The sequence below is a fragment of the Protopterus annectens genome, chromosome 12.part0 (assembly GCF_019279795.1).
Source record: "Protopterus annectens isolate FY-2018-M chromosome 12.part0, PAN1.0, whole genome shotgun sequence".
Classification (NCBI taxonomy): domain Eukaryota; kingdom Metazoa; phylum Chordata; order Ceratodontiformes; family Protopteridae; genus Protopterus; species Protopterus annectens.
Window position 1 is genome coordinate 219558104 of NC_056746.1, and position 13837 is coordinate 219571940.

The window sequence follows — 13837 nt, forward strand, 5'->3', positions numbered from 1 at the left end:
AGTCTGCTTGTTGAGTGGAAGGATAGATAGGAATGTGAAGTGTAAAACAGACAAGGCGAGATGAATGTGGAGGGAAGAGTGCAGTAAAAGTAAAGTAAGATAGTAGTAAGAGTAAAGATTCTTAAATGAGGTAAGGATTAAAGAATATTTCTTAGTATCCCACAGAGGTTTATTGGGAGTTATGGTGTGTGGGCTATATTCATAGGTAAGCACTAGGTTAGCTGCACTTCTGGGCCATTGTAAGCCTAGCCAGTTGGTGCTTGAATTAACCTATCATTTTGGGTATTAGATTAACCTTGCCCGTCCATTGGTTGATAATTATATAGTATCCTTAGTGAGAGTAACTGTGATCATACCATAGATAATTTGAGAGGATCCATGCTTGGGATAAAGCATTTAGGACCGGTCTCTGTTCATTAGTAGTACAGGGAGTGCTGGGGTAAATATTCTAATATGCCTCCATAGATTGATGTTGCTGTTGAATTTGGACAAGAGAGCTTTGTTTTATATGGATGGGGAATCTAATTTGTTCCAGAGCAGTAGTATCCTTTGCGAAGTAAACCTGTCCCTCCAAACCTCAAAATACTGGTAATGTTGCAAAAGAAGGTTAGATCCCTAGCCAGAATACTTCTGATGCTACTTGACTTGATGTGCAGTAGGCCCATCAGTACTGGATTGGAGGATGCCTTTTATGCTAGCCACAAGTCGCCTCTTAGCACCTTTTTTGCCCTGATCTTCCCTCTGGGGGAGTCCCCCAGGGATGCTCCGATTCATGATTGGCCACTGGGTCTCCTTTATACTTATCCTCCTATCACCCTGATTCCCAAAGTTCTGCAGAAAGCCCGGCACCTGAAGGCTCAACTCATCCTCATTGCCTCCTTTTGGCCTCGACAGACATGATTCTCCCTTCACTGGTCTCATCTGAAGTATCCGCTTTGGATATTGGATTTGGCTGCAGATCTCATTTCTCACCCAGGGCCCCCCCCCCCCCCCCAAAAAAAAAAAAAATGAAGTCCTTGAAGCTGACAGCCTGGTTCTTCCAGTTCCAGTGATCATCAGCCAAACAAAGTTACCTTCCCCAGTGAAGGATATTATTTTGGCTTCCCAGAAACCATCTACCAAGAAAGTCTACCTCAGCAAATGAAAGAGATTTTCTGTTTGGGCTCATCTGAGGAATAGAGATCCATTTTCAACCCCCATGTCGGCTATCTTGTCCTTCTTGTCTTGCCTCTTTCATCAAGGTGCTAGTTTTTCTACGATAAAGCTTCAGCTAGTGGCGATATCCAACTTCCATCTGGACATAAGCCCGTTTTTTTTCTTCAAAATTTTCTAAAGTGTTCCTAAAGGGAGTGTCCTTACTTCGCCCTCCCTTGAAGGACCCTTCCCCTCCGTAGGATCTTTCCTTGGTACTGCAGTCTTTGACCTTTCCACCGTTCATACCTGCTACAACTTGTGATATCAAGTTCTTGTCTTGGAAGATGACCTTTTTAGTTGCTACCACTTCGCCAGAAGAGTTTCTGAATTGCAAGCCTTCTATATAAACCCCCCTTTTATGGTTTTCCATAAGGACATGGTTTCCCTTAGAACCAATCCTTCTTTTATTCCCAAGATGGCTTTGGAAAATAAACTGAACCAGTATATTCAGCTTCCAGTCTTTTTCCCCAATTATTCTAACAAAGGAGTGTGTCAACTGCATTGCCTGGATGTGCATAGACAGCTTTGTTTCTGTCTAAACAGGACTGAAGAATTCCAAAGATCTGACCATTTCTAGCACTTTCTCAAGTCAGGAGAGGCAAGGCCTTATCCAGAGTCTCCCTGTCTCGTTGGATTGTTTTTACTGCGTAGGTCATATCTATCAGCTTAACAACAAAGATCTTCCCAGACCCCTTAAAGCCTACTTTACTAGGTCTGTGGCTGCTTCCTCTGTGTTCTGGGCTAGGACATCATTGGATGACATTTGTTGTGGCCACTTGGTCAAGTCCTCATACTTTCGTGATGCACTATAAATTGGATCTGGTGTCTAAGGGGTAGGGCCATCCTCAGTTCTGCTATGCTCTGGCATGTCCTTCCTTGAGGCCTTCCAGGATTTTGGGGTAGCTGGGGACTCTGACCCATCTGTTATCAGTAATGCGTTGGATAGCATCAGATAAAGAGTTATGTACTCACCATAACTTGGCATCTGTGCTATCCAGTGTCCATTATTCATCACGTTCCCACCCTCTGTCCCCCCCTTCTGGTGACCATTGGAAGCTTGGCGGTGTTGTGTGGGCTGGTGGTATGTGTTTTCTGAATAATCTAGGTCCCTGTAAGGGACAGTCCCTTAGTAAACTCGACCTGAGGATTATGGGTAGAAGGAAGTGAGAAGGGAGGAGCTTGAGCTCAGGAGCTGCCGCTCACTTTGCTGACTCAGATCCGAGGGTCGGATCCTTAACCTATCCATGATGAATAATGACACTAGATAGCACAGATGCCAAGTTATGGTGAGTACACAACTCTTCCCCCCCCCCCCCACTGTAGTGCGATTTCGGAGTTGGTATATAATTAACAGAGTGGGGGTGTGGGGGTGACAGCCCAGGATACAAACAGAGTACAGACAGACCCAGCTTGATCATAATGGTCCCCTTCTGGCTGAGACAAGACTGGTTCTCCCTCCTGCTGACTCACTGTGAGGAGAGATTCCACACCCTACTGCCCAAGATAATTTCCTCATCCCTGTCAAGGGATCTGTCTTCTACCCCCACTTAGCCACCCACAAGTTAAGTGCCGGGAGGATTGGGTTTTGACACCTAAGACTACATTCTTTCCCAAGGACATTCTCTTCATACTAAGGGAAACAAGAAAGCCCAATACCAGGAAATCATACCTGGAAAAATGGAAAAGATTTTCAGCTTGGTTTCACATCAGTGATACCAAGCGTGCTCAAGAATACATCAGCCCAATTTTGCAGTACCTGTCAGACCTCTTTAGCCTAGGACTTTCCTATTCCAGCATTAGGATACTTGCATCTGTAATATCAGCTTGCCTGCAGAGTGCATCACCCATTTTCTCGCACCTCCCATGAAATCTTTTCTAAAAAGGTTGATTCACTTGAGACCACCTGTCATGCCCCACCTCTGGCCCAGTAGTCAAGGAGCCTGAATCCTGACCACTAGCACCAGTGGGGGACATACATTGGGAGGATGGCGAGTTACACACAGTATTTTCAGATGCAGTTCTCTGTTCAAGAGCAGTTTCTCTTAAGAGCACACAGAAACCACAGTCAGTCCAGGGCTGGTTTTTCCCTCTTTCTCCAAATCCCCAATAAGACTCTCTACTAGCACAGCTGTAGAGTTGAGATCTCAGTTGAGTGGCCAAGCCAAGACGTTCAGCACCCTCTGTCCAACCAGTGTTTTGTGTCCCTGCCCAAGTAACACACACACACACACACACACACACACACACACACACACACACACACACACACACACACACCCCTACATACCTGGGGAAGACTGACACAGATTTACTAAGTACGCCCTCTTTTGCCTAGACTATAAGGTAGTTATCACTGCCATGAACCAACTCTTTATCAGCTTCTTTAAGGCCGTTAACAAAGGGTGTCCAATCTTACTGTGTAATGTTACTATCAATACAAGTGGTAGTTTGACAAAGAGCAAGGGTATTTGGAGTGGCCCACAGTGTCACCAAATAAATATACAAGTACTGTCGTCACTTAAATATGTCTCACAAATACCAGCCACAAATAAAAGAACAAGAAAATTGTATATAATCACAATAACATCAGTGTTCAAAATCACAGGAAATATTTAAAACAACATTGCAGGACAATCTTAAATAAAGAAAAACATCTAAATTAAGTTTTGCTATATTCCTGACAATATATAGAGAATTACTATATCCTAGTTAACTTACAGAGCAAGCAAGGCAGATGTGGTGAGTGGGTCTTCCCAGCTGATGTTAGGTCAAAGAAAAATGCAGAATACTCAGTCTCTGTTAGAGAGTTCTTAAATTAATAACTCAAATATTACCGCTGTGATAGCTTGCAGGATGACATCACTTTTTGTCATCTGACTCTATCCCAGGTAAAACCCCCATTGATGCAGCTGTTAGCATTTCGCATCTACCTGTGTAAATACATAGACAAGGCTTTTATTAGCTCTAAGGCAGATCCTGGAAGTCATAAAACAATGAACCCTTCCAAGACAGTACAAAAAACTTGTAGTTGTAGACATTGTGTCTGCTACTGCACTGAAACTGAAAGATAACATCCTTTTATTACATGGCCATAAAGTAATTTAATTTCAGTTGTTTTTCTGAAGTTAACTCTTGTGTTTCAGTTTCCATTGTTAAAATATACATCTAAACAGTTAAAATAGTGCAGGTACATTTCTGTTCTATTCCAAAAGGGCATTCTGTGGTTACATTTTACCTTGGTACATTACAAAATATCTCTTCAGCGCACATGTCTGTATAAACCATCTTGTATGGCATACAGTTCTAATGGGTCCAATGGTAAGCGGAACAGGAGCATTACCGTTTTCTTCACTGATGCGTGATGTTTTTTTTTTTTTCACTTTTTAATTTCGAGATTCCAAAATCTCGTTTTTCTGGCATCGGTATTTTGAAAGTTGAGATTTTGGACTTTCGAAATTAAAAATGGATCCTTTCTAATACATTTGTAACACAAGAATATGAATCATGTTGATATTCACAAATGAGACACAATTATTTACAAAATTCCAGATAGCTAGGCTTGCAGTATCTCCTTTTGTGACACCACCCAAAAGCAAACCCATTCTGGCATGGGATCTAAATTATGTGTTAGGAAAACTAATCTTGGGCACTTTGAACCTGCTGCCACAGTCTATAAAAATATTCACTGAATGGCCACCTTCTTTGTAGCTGTTACTTCAACTAAGAGAGTTTCTGAGCTACAAGCCCTCATGTGCAAAGAACTTTTCACTGCCTTCCACAGGGATTGGTCACCCTCAGAACAAACTCATACTTTATGCGTAAGGTGGTATCAGAACCTAGTTTAAACCAGGCTGTCCACCGACCAGTCTTCTACTGAAATCCACTAAACAAGGCAGAGCAAGTCCTTCACTCCCTGGATGTGCATAGGCAAATTAGATACAATCTAGACCGGACAAAAAGCATTAATATAGCAGAGCAGTTGCTGGTGGCTTTGTAAATGGTAATCTTTAAACAAGTCATTGTTAAATGGATAGCTAACTCTATTAAGTTCTATTACTCACAATGGAAAGGATTTATTTTGGCATATTAAGTCAACTCCACCAGACATGGGGCAACTACCACTGCCTTCCTCAAAGGAGTGCCATGTGGTTGCCACCAGGATAGCCTGGATGGGAACTCATAACCTAGGTAATATCTCCTTGGCTAAAGCAGGATTCGCTTCTGCATCCTGTAAAATCTTATTTCCTAAGGTCATACATATAACCTACCATGAATCAGTCATTCAGCACTGATATGAAGAACATGGTACAGTTGTGTCCCACTTACCATAATTGCAGAGCTTCAAATAGATCAGTGTTGCAGTACATCCTCCCACCCTCCAGCCCCTCTGTCTGCTGACTATTTGTCCTCCTCCTTGCTGGGTACAGGAGAGTTGTTTTCTGCAGATAGTCCCCTTATCTCCATCATCCCCTCTGTCACCTGTGTCTCCCCCATCTCCATCATCCCCTCTATGCCTCCTGTGTTTTTTCCTCCCTTATCTCCATCATCCCCTCTATGCCTCCTGTGTTTTTTCCTCCCTTATCTCCATCATCCCCTCTATGCCTCCTGTGTTTTTTCCTCCTTCTCACCTAAACTCAGACAGCTGGGGATGTCCTCAGGAATCAGGCTGCTCGTTCACTGCTTAGAAAGATCTGAAAATAACCCTGATGGACACCCTTCTTATACCCTGATTTCCAGGTGTCAGTGTTTGGTTGTCTGTTGGCTAGGGATAACTTAAATACTCTGAAATCGGGCCGGTCGTGGGCTTCTGCATGGCAGGAAGACACAAGAATAAGTGATGCAACACTGATCTGCTTTAACTTCTGCAATTATAGTAAGTGGGACACAACTACTGTACTTTCCTTGATATTCCCAGTTTAAATGGTCATCTGTTGTCTCCTGTTTGAGCCTTTTTTGGTTGCCCTGCTCAGGTACTGGCAGCCAGTTGGTCTGTATTTTCTCCTACACACATTGATTTGTGATGTCACGCTGAAATCCAGTAGCAGTTTGCTGCACTTCTGTCTCATCTCAAAATCATTTTCATTGTCCATCTAGCTGAACCATGCACTAATCTTCTGTGCAGATCTACTGGATGGTCTGTTCTGAATAGACATCAAAATCCAGGGATTTTTGACAAAGCTATCCAGCTGATAACATGCCCTACTTCCAGACCCTCAGCACCAAAGTGGCGTTTTGATTTTCTAACACCAGCTTCCTCTTCTGAGTGCCTTAACATACTACAAAGTACTACAGTGACTTTTCACTCCCCTTCTGCAGGTTTGTTCTGTACCCACTGCCGTGTGACTCAGTTGCATGGTGTATAGCACAAAAGAATGCTGCTGCAGGTGCAAAATATAAGATAGCAGCAGCCCACTGTTATGGATATCTATGTGGTGTGACTCACAAGCTTGGCACCATAAGCAGGTCGAAGCATTGTATGCTGCATTGTATAGGTTTGGAGTACAGATTTAGAAAGCAGAGTCACAGTTGTGCTTGCATGTACAAGGATATGTGCATGGACACACACACACACACACACACACACACACACACACATTTTCAAGTCTGTAGAGGAAATAACAGTGAGTGAGAAGTTTTGTTTTGATGTATTAAAGGTCAGTTTGCAGACGTCAACCATTGTACCATAACACACTGGTTTTATTTATCCTTTGTTCTAGGACAACATATATACCTGTCTGCTACTATTAATGGAAATCTTGTTGTTCGACCCTATACTCCTGTTTCTAGTGATGATGATAAAGGCTGCGTGGATCTCGTTATTAAGGTAATATTTGTTTATGCATGTTTAGCAAGCTCTTGAGTTCCAATCAAAAGTATGTGGCTCTATGCATGATATTTCTTCATTAAACTTGTATGCCTGTTATGTAGACAGACATTTCAGACCTGCATTTCCAGATAACATGATAAGAGTAGAGCACACAGGCAGTTGTAAAGCTTCCATATGTTGCTACTTTTTGAAAATGTCTTGATACAGTGTTTCTGTCCAATGATTTGTTGAGACTAAGTTTTTAGAATCAAGACTTGAGATGTAAACATGTTTGGCTGGCTTTGTCATGTGTTAAACGCACACTTTGTGTGTGTGTGTGTGTGTGTGTGTGTGTGTGTGTGTATATGTATATGTATATATATATATATATATATATATATATATATACATCTATATATATATATGCAGATGTTCTTTGTGTTTCACTGTTGCAGTCATTACATTTGGGTTATCTGCTTGCAGGTAGCCCTCAGTCGGCCTGATTAACAAAGTCTTGGGTCCTGCGTAGGTTGCTGTCCCATCTTCCATGACGTCAGGTTGTCAGGGTATAAAACATGCAGCCGATGCCATTACACCAGTCTTTCGTGCCGTGCGGTGCCCGAAGCTTTTCGTGCCTGAAATTTTCGTTTTCGAGTTTCAGAACCAAAGTCTTCAACTAAAGCTAAGTACCCCATTGGGGAAACATTTTCTTGCTCCTTACCGATGTCAGTAAAAGGTAATAATTACATTACTTGTGGAAAGCAAATACCTTATAAAGATTTTCATTCGTACTGTATTCCTTGCCTAGGCCCTGACCATGACGTACCTTGCTGTTGGTTTTGTGCTTTATTTAATTCGCGCACTATCCGTCGTCTGTATATTTTCGCCTGTAAATATTTCGGTTATCTGTTTAATTATCCAGAAATGCCCTCAGTTAGCCATCTGACTACTGGGATTCCAGAAAAATGCAAAGATAAAGACCGAGACAGGTCGCCAAATTCCAAACTGCCGACAACATTTTTCCTAAGCCAGTCGCCAGTTCGGCGGTACTCAGTGAGGCACTTTTGCAGCCCCTGATACCCGCTACTTCTGATTCGCAGGCCTCTACTGAGACCCATTCGGAGTCCGGTATGCCGTTAGATGCTTCAAGTATGGAACCCACGGATGTCTCTTTCTTGGATGTTCCGGAGCCGCTGTGCAGGCACCGGCTTCTGAGGGTGTATTCAGGCCTACAGACTTTCATATTAAACAGACACCTTCTTTACATAGGCATAAATCTCGATCCATGCCTAAAAAAATGGCGCTCAGGCCACATGCTCAAGCCTCTATGCCTAAAAAAAAAATTATAAGAATGGCTGAAGATCTAATAACTCTAATCAGGGGTAGCCAACACCCCCCCCTCCCCCCAAGAGGCCTAGGACTGAAGTTGATTGTGAATCTTCAGATCAGGATTCTGTTTTTTCTGATTCTTCTAATCTGGATTTGCTCTTACCTACTTATGAAGATTCTGATGCAGAGGACTGCATTCCCTCTGCTTCCCCTCCTCAGGATTTTTCTTTCATTTATTTTTTTATTTTACATTTGTTGACCTGGCTAGTCTAGCTGGATACATGTCCTTTTTCAGTAGAGGCCCGGGGAGAAAAGCTCCAACATAATGACATGACAATTATACATTTACACGCATAAGAGGTAGGATTAACATAGGATGAGAAAAAAACAATTGCAGCAGGCTATACATTTTGATTATAAAAACATTTAAATATTCAATTATAAGGTTGAGATGATAGCATAGAGGGACCAGAATTAAAGGAATTGAAGTCTGAGAAGGGGTGGAGGATTGAGAGGGAGTCACTAGGTTAGTCTGGTTCAGTACAGGGACACAGCCAGTGACTTAAGATATTCTTTGAGATTATTTTTGAATTGATTAAGTGAAGTCATATTTCTTATGTGGTTTGGAAGGGAATTCCAAGGCTTTCCAATGGAATTAGCATAAAGAGCATCATCATATTCTTTGCTTTAATGGTGAGTATTTGAACACTGTTTGACGATCGAAGGCAGTTAAGGTTGGTATAGGGGATCAGTATACTACTCAGTGATGGAGTTCTATCTGGGTGGTTTATTATTTTAAAAGCTTCAGTGAGTTGGTTAAGTTTGAGAAGGTTGGGCAATTCTAACCAGCCAATTTTCTTAAGGTTAAGGCAGTGGTGAGTTCGATATGGAGTTCCTGTAATAAATCGGTTTTGCGGATACCTTACATACTCTAAGGGAGCATTTCCACTGGGAAAGCCAGGATTTTTCTGATTCAAAAAAGAGGCTTGGGGATTTCCTTTTCCTACCTCAGCATAGGCCTTTAGCTATTCCTCCTGTCCTAGTCATTGTTGATGCTTTTTCGGACTCTAGTTTGGCCCCTGATTCCCTGCCTCCTGCTCCCAGAAAACCTGACAGATACTTCAGGGTCCCTGAGTCCCCCAAGTTCCTTTTTAAAAATCTGATTGCGGATCCAGAGACACTTTCACAGGGGCCCAAGGGCATTAAGGCTTCTACTGCTAAAAATCCTACCCCTTCTGATAGAGACTCCAGTGCGCTGCATAGATGGGGTAAGAAGGTTTGCACTTCTGCAACCTTGGCCATTAGGGCTTTAAACTGCCAGTTTCATATGTTAAAGTATCAGCAACATGTTATTGGACTGCTTAAACAGAAAATGATGTTGATTCCTGACTGTGTGGAAAATAAAGAATAACAGGATTTAATGCATTCTGCTGAACAAGTTGGAAAACATACTTTGCAATGTGGTTTTGATTCATTAGAGGCCTCTTGCAGGGCTGCTGTTACTGGGTCTGTGCTCAGAAGTTATGCTTGGCTTAAGGAGCAATCTTTGCCTGATCATGTTAAAGCTAAATTGTTGGATGCTCTTTTAAATCAGGACTGCCTGTTAGGCAACAAGGCTGGGGAAATTCTTAAAAAGATGGAAGATAAAGCTAAATCTATGCAAACTGTTAAAGATTTTTACAAGTTCAGCCTCCTAGATTTAGTAGGCACTGACCCTCAAAGAATTGGTCCTTTCCAGCCCCTTCCAGGTCTTCTCAAGCCAAACCCAGACACAGCAAAACCCCAGGTTTCAGTCCCAGGGGACACACAGAACTAAACAGTGGGGGGCCTCCACTTCCAAATCTGGGAATAATAAGACTCCCCCTATGGTAAAGTGTCTCAATGACTTCCTTTTATAATTTCCAAGCACTTCAACTGACTGCCCCTTTGGGGGGAAAGATTGCTCTTCATGCAAAGAATGGGGAACTCATTACCCAGGACAAATGGGCTTTAAATATAGTGTCCCAGGGATACAGATTTCACTTCCACATGTTGCCAACACCAAGCGGGTGGCCGGACCTACCTCCAAATCAGTGGTCAGAAGCCCAAAAATAAGTACTTTCTCTCAAGTATGAGGGCTATTCAACTGGTACCAGAAGAGGAAAAGGGACAAGGTTTCTACTTGAGACTTTTCCTGGTACCCAGAAAAGACAATTTGTGTCGTTCTATCCTGGACCTGTCTACTCTAAACACTTTTTTTGGAGATTCCAAAATTCAAAATGCTGACTCTTCACCAATTACTTCTTATGCTAGACAAAGATGCCTGGTTGGCAACTCTAGATTAAAAGAAGCATACCTGCACATCCCAATCAGGGAATCTTGCAGAAGATACCTACACTTTAAAGCAGGCTACACGCACTATAAGTTCTCTGCACTGCCCTTTGGCTTATCTACTGCGCCCAGGGTATTCACAAAGTGCCTAGCAACAGTTATTGCATTTTGCAGGCAAAGAAATATTCCCATACCTGGACGATTGTCTAATTCAGGCAGAAAGCCAGGACATACTTTTGAATCATCTGGCCTTTGTACAAAGGGTTCTAACTTGTCTAGGGTACACCATAAACGAAAAGAAATCACACCTGGTACCCTGTCAGCAAATTATATTCCTGGGAGCAAGCTTTAATACAACTTCCCAGATGGCTTACCTCACGCCAGAGAAACAAATTCATTTGACAACCTACTTCAAACAAGTGGCCACAGAAATCCTGTTATCTGCAAGACAAATACTGTAAGCCTTGGGATTCATGGCCTCCTGCATTATTCTAATTCTATATGCAAGACTGCACATGAGGAAACTACAGTGGTATCGAAAAAGCCTATGGTGTCAACATTCTCAGGATCTAGAAACAATGATTCCTGTCATGCCTTGCCTACGCCTAGAGTTCCTTTGTTGGGCAGAGAGGCCTGCCACCAAAACAAGGGACTACCTTTCACACCACCCCCTGCTGCCCAAACCCTGACCACAGACTCATCAGACTATGCATGGGGGGCTCACCTGGCAGGGAAGTGCTATCAGGGCAAATGGAACCCAAGTCAAATGCACCTGCATATCAGTCTAAAAGAAATGTTAGCTGTACAGAATGCTCTGACAGCCTTCAAGGACCGCATTCTTCCAGGAGAGCTAATGGTAAAGACGGACAACACCACTGTTATGTGGTACATAAACAAGCAGGGAGGTACACATTCTTACCCCCTTTGCAGACTAGCCATGGCATTGTGGAACACATCCTTGAGCTACCAAGTGCACCTACATGCTGAATTCCTACCAGGAAAATTTAAATACACTGGTAGACGGACTAAGGAGAAACCTCATGGACCCACACGAGTTGAAATTGGAACGAAGGCTGTTGACAAGCAAATGGGGGAGCCCAGATATAGACCTGTTTGCCTCTTCCCAGAACTACCAATTGGACAAATTTTGCACAAGGACTCCCCACAAACAAGCCTGGAAAGTGGATGATCAGTCTACACCTTCCCCCCTCTGCTCTCCAAAGTACTACTAAAAATCAAACCGGACAAACCATGGATGATTTCGATTGCTCCAGACTGGCCACACCAAAACTAGTACCCCCTCCTGCGCAGTGTGTCATGGTTATCCCCATGGCACCTGCCTCAGACTCCTTCCCTCTTGTCTCAGCAGGAGAACCAGATTCTGCACCCTCGGCTTCTAACACTGAACTTTGCAGCCTGGCTAATTACATAATCTCTCCTTTACCATCCCTCAGTAAACCTGTGATGGATATCATTTTAGAGGCAAGGAGGCCTAGTGCTAGAAAATCTTATGCTGAAAAATGGAAAATATTCTGTGCCTGGAAGAAGATTCTGTGCCTGGAACCAATCTCAAGGGATGAGCACAGCAGCTCCCAATTTACCTCAGATTTGATAATACTTAAATTAGATGCTTTACAAGAGCCTGTCTTTTTCCTCCTTTAAAATCCACTCCTCGGCCGTTTCAACTCATTATAACGCAGAACCTCCTGTCTTCTCTCATCCACTGCTCAAGCAGTTCCTCAGGGGGGCCAACAATTTGAGACCACCCAGGAGAGCTCCAACCCCAGCCTGGGACCTTACTTTGTCTTGGAGTAACTCACTCTACCTCCTTTTGAGCCAGCTGCTATTGCAGACTTAAAATTTCTTTCTTGGAAAACAGCTTTCCTTTTAGCAGTCACTTCAGCTAGAAGGATATCTGAATTACAGGCCCTTATGGCAGTGGAGCCTTTCATCATCTTTCATGCGGACAGGGTGTCCCTCAGAACCAATCCATCCTTCATGCCCAAGGTGGTATCCAGTGTGGCTCTTAATCAGTCCATTCATTTGCCAGCCTTCTTTTCCAATCCACAGAATAAAGGGGAACGGATACTGCATTCCTTAGATATGCACAGACAACTTAGATTCTACTTGGACAGGACTAAACCTCAAAAGAAATCTGAACTGCTGGTGGCATTTGCTGCAGGGGCAGAAGGGAAGGGTATTTCAAAGCAAACCATTTCTAAATGGATAAGCCATTGCATTCATTTCTGCTATAACCACCATGGAAAACGTATCCCCCAGGGGATCAGACCCCACTCCACCAGGGCTGCATCTACCACTGCAGCCTTTCTCAGAGGCGTCCCTACCAGGGACATCCTAGAAGCTGCTACCTGGAGTTCTGTACATGCTTTCATCAAACATTATCATTTGCCAGTTTTCTCTAAATCTGTAGCTGGCTTTGCTACTGCAGTCTTATAGGGGGCCTTATAGCTGGCCCTAATGCTGTCTAAATTCCTCCTCCCAACCATAGCTTTGGGAATCTACCCAAATGTAATGACTGCAACAGTGAAAACATGAACATAGTACAGTTGTGTACTCTTACCATAAATGTAGATGATAGAGTGTATTCACTGTTGCAGTCCTGGTTGCCCTCCTTCCAGCCCCCCAACTTATTTTGGCTATACCTCTACTTTCCTTTACTATGCTGAAAAACCTTTTTTGGTGTATTTGCTTTTTTGTTGGAGTATATCATTGTACTTTTATATTTAATTGCTTCCCATTAGGGGGGCACCGGACATCTGGGGCAAGAAAAACTGATGTAATGGCGATGGCTGCATGTTTTAAACCCCCTGACGACCTGACGTCATGGAAGAAGGGACAGAAACCGACGCAGGACCCAAGACTTTGTTAATCAGGCCGACTGAGGGTCACCTGCAAGCAGATAACCCAAATGTAATGACCGCAGCAGTGAATACACTTGAACATCTACATTTATGGTACGTGTACACAACTGTACTTTGTGTGTGTGTGTATGTATATATATATATATATATATATATATATATATATATATATATAAAATGCAGGTGTTTGTGTGTATGTGTGTGTATATGTGTATATATATATATATATATATATATATATATATATATATATAAAATGCAGGTGTTTGTGTGTGTGTATATATATATATATATATATATATATATATATATATAT

General features: G+C 42.7%; 1 protein-coding gene across 1 annotated transcript in view; it reads left to right on the plus strand.

Annotated features, from left to right (window-relative positions):
- LOC122816467 (NADH-cytochrome b5 reductase 3-like) overlaps positions 1–13837 on the plus strand; it is a gene marked incomplete in the record, with an annotated part of 769684 nt that overhangs the window by 317426 nt on the left and 438421 nt on the right. Inside the window, 1 exon segment of the mRNA XM_044089280.1 lies at positions 6912–7018. Within this exon segment, the coding sequence (XP_043945215.1) occupies positions 6912–7018 (107 nt within the window).